We start from the raw sequence: 3,183 nt of genomic DNA, 5'->3' as shown, positions 1-3,183 counted from the left end.
ATATATAAGCAAATAAGTACACTCCTCAAATGAATCCAACAGAAAGGACAAACTTAAATAGAGTTGTTTGGAGTAGTCCGCTTCAGCAAAAGGCCTTGAATACAAGAGTTTATTAACATTTACTTCAGCCACTACAGGATGGGCTTCCTCTGCCCAAGCTGCTTCCCTAAATAGACACTGCAGCTTTGCCAAATTCACACTTGGCCGAGTTTAGTGAAAGTGAGGCCTTGCATACATGACTGAAGAATTCACAAACACAGGCCAAATATTCAGCATCATCTTAATATGCCTGATAATTCAGAGCGATGTGACTCGTAAATACTCTCAAACACACCAGCTTTAGTTTCAAAATAGCCTTATACCCAGTATACTTCATTTACAAATAAAGCAGAACTAACCTCATGTACTTCACTTGAGACAATCGGAAAGAAGTCTTGCTCTATAAATCTCACCACTTGATATTGTATGGTAGCACAACTTCCTCATCACGACACGAGCCAGTCTGTATTGCAATTAATTTGAGGTCAGCAGCTTTGAGCACAAGGAGGCCGAACTCTATGGCTCTGTGGTAAGACTGTGGTGGTGGTAGAAATGGGTCAGTAGAAATTGCTGGTAGATGTATTTGTGCTATTACCTGTTTACAGGACTACACGAGATAAATGCTAAAACATGGTGTAATGCAAAATATAGAGCGAAGAGAAATAGCTTTGAAAATATAAATTCAGCGTATTATTCTGAAATTATTATATCATTTTTTTCACTGAATTTTCCACATTAGATTTAGAAGCATTATATACTGTAGAAATAGGAAGAAAGTCATTGCATTTTTTTTCTGGACATGCCCCAATTCCGTAAATAAATACACAATTTTAATGTCTACGCAGGTGAGCCAAGGAAATTTGACCCCACATTTAAAGGGCCGATTTATAACAGGTGAGACAACCTTTATAAACCATATCTAATGTTTAGAAACTTACGTCAAAACAATTTTGTTTTTATGTTCTTTTGTATTACGTTATCATGTTTTTATTGTGTTAGTTAGCTAGTATACATAATTAAGATAAACTTTAAAATATTAATTGGAACGAACAAAAAAACTGTCTGTCTAAAAATTGTTAATAATGATCTGTTTTTGCAAATTATAGATGTATCTGATATCAGTGTTATTTTAATGCCATTTATTATGCTATTTAATTTTTTTTGTGTATTTTGAATTAGGTTTAATTTTGGTATTTTCACTTTAATTCTGAAAATGCAGTATTTTTGCCATTTATTATTACATATTCGCTTTATATTAACTTAAAATATTTCTAGCTACGTGCAACACTTCCCATTTATTTAAAGATAAACTACTACAATAAGTGAAACTGCAGTGATTAACATTTTATTTTAACATCGATGTGTGCTGTACCCCTGACCGTGAGCGCTTTTCTTGGTGAACAGGGGCTGCACAGACATTCTCTGTTGTATCCTGTTCATCTTGGCCTTGCTGGGCTACTTTGCAGTCGGGATTCTGGGTAAGTTGCATTCTATTTATTTTCGTCCATTTCAGAGGACATGCTGTTGCGTTTCCACACTGACAGCGCTGTGTCTTTTGTTACAGCATGGTCTCAGGGCGACCCCCGGAAAGTGATTTACCCGACGGACAGTAAGGGTCAGTTTTGCGGACAGGTCGGCTCCCCACTCGAGTGAGTAAAGCTGCTTCTTTGGAAACTCGCTTTGCCAGCACAATACAGCTCTGTGGTAAAAATTGCAGTTGTATCTCAGACCGTTCATTTTTCCTGGTTCGATCTGTCCCGATAATCAGGAAGAAGCCCCTGCTGTTCTACTTCAACATCATGAAGTGTGCCAGTCCTCTGGTCCTGCTGGAGTTTCAGTGTCCCACCACTCAGGTTCGGCACAGTTTCGGTGAACCTCTTTTTTTCGGTAGCTTCGCATTCGCAATTCTCAGTGTTACAGCTGTTCTTACGTTCACTTGACAGATCTGCGTGGAGAGATGTCCCAATAAATTCATGACTTTAGTGAAAGCTTTAAAAAACGAAGAAGACAGGGAATACTACAAGCAATTCTGCAAGGAGGGGGTTGACATGATCAGGGTGAGTTGATCACGATTCAGTTATTACGGTAGATGACATTTGGACCATGCTGCCCACCACTAGTTTGCAGCTTTGACTTTATCGTAGCACTTTAACTTTAAGTGAATGGGAAGTGTTGCAAATAGCTAGAAATATTTTGTTAAACCTGTAACATAAGTAACAAAAATTAAAGATAAAATATATAATAATAAATGGCAAAAATAGAAAAATACTACGTAAGATAGAAAGCATAAAAAAGAAACAGAGATAACATAGAAATTTCCAGGTCCTTGAGCAACACGCTTAATCCAAAAAAATACTTTTCTTGTCCAGAACGCTCCTGAAATCCTGAAGGATGGCTTGTGCCCTTCAATACTCACACCTAGCAAGAATTGTAAGTCTTTAAATCTCACGAACGTGTTTGCTTCATTACATTAATCACGGTTCTCTTGCATTACAATGATGACCTTCTCCCTGTGTTTCAGTCACACGGAGATGCTTGCCCGCTCTGGAGACCTTGAAAGGTGGCGTAGTTGTGGTTGGCAACAAAACCGCGTTCACAGATGATAGCGGACAAAATATAAATGCAACAGATCTCCTTGAAGCCTCAAAGTTAGTCAAAGTATTATTTGTATTTGTTTGTATTAGAGTATACTTCAATATAATCAGCGCTTTTTTGTGGTATTAAGATAGTATTCGAATTTTTACTATTGAATTCGTTTTTACTTACAACTTTTTTATTTATTTTTGTGTATGTCTGTATGCTTTTTAACAATTTGTACCAATTTAAACTAGCTGAAATAATTATAATTTCTATTAAAGATGATTTTATTTCAAGTAGCACTAAAATATAATGTGACGTGTAACAATGAAATTTGAAAATTAATCATATTGATTATAATTATTTGTAATTTTTGCAGGAAGTCCAATGTTGTGGTCGAGGCCCGGGCAGTAGCCATGAGGATCTTTGAGGACTATACTCAGTCCTGGCACTGGATACTCCTGTAAGCATGTGATATTATAGCTTGATTAAATTTCCTCTCCATTTAGTATTTGGTTATGGCTGTCAGATTTAAGGTCCTTGCGCACCGAGTCTGAAATTAAAAAT

The 3,183-nt window shown here is 36.7% G+C and overlaps 1 protein-coding gene and 1 pseudogene across 1 annotated transcript in view; both read left to right on the top strand.

The window, feature by feature from the left end:
• LOC122333795 overlaps positions 1-3,183 on the top strand; it is a 55,043-nt pseudogene that overhangs the window by 21,505 nt on the left and 30,355 nt on the right.
• Positions 872-3,183, top strand: part of LOC122333799 (choline transporter-like protein 2) — a gene marked incomplete at its 5' end in the record, with an annotated part of 6,520 nt that continues 4,208 nt past the window's right edge. Inside the window, 8 exons of the mRNA XM_043231595.1 lie at positions 872-933; positions 1,444-1,517; positions 1,604-1,688; positions 1,808-1,892; positions 1,983-2,096; positions 2,409-2,469; positions 2,561-2,687; positions 2,996-3,079. Of these exons, the coding sequence (XP_043087530.1) occupies positions 872-933; positions 1,444-1,517; positions 1,604-1,688; positions 1,808-1,892; positions 1,983-2,096; positions 2,409-2,469; positions 2,561-2,687; positions 2,996-3,079 (692 nt within the window). The remainder of the gene's footprint in view (positions 934-1,443; positions 1,518-1,603; positions 1,689-1,807; positions 1,893-1,982; positions 2,097-2,408; positions 2,470-2,560; positions 2,688-2,995; positions 3,080-3,183) is intronic.

This window comes from Puntigrus tetrazona, chromosome 3 (assembly GCF_018831695.1).
Source record: "Puntigrus tetrazona isolate hp1 chromosome 3, ASM1883169v1, whole genome shotgun sequence".
Classification (NCBI taxonomy): domain Eukaryota; kingdom Metazoa; phylum Chordata; class Actinopteri; order Cypriniformes; family Cyprinidae; genus Puntigrus; species Puntigrus tetrazona.
This window is presented reverse-complemented; position numbering and strand designations above follow the sequence as displayed.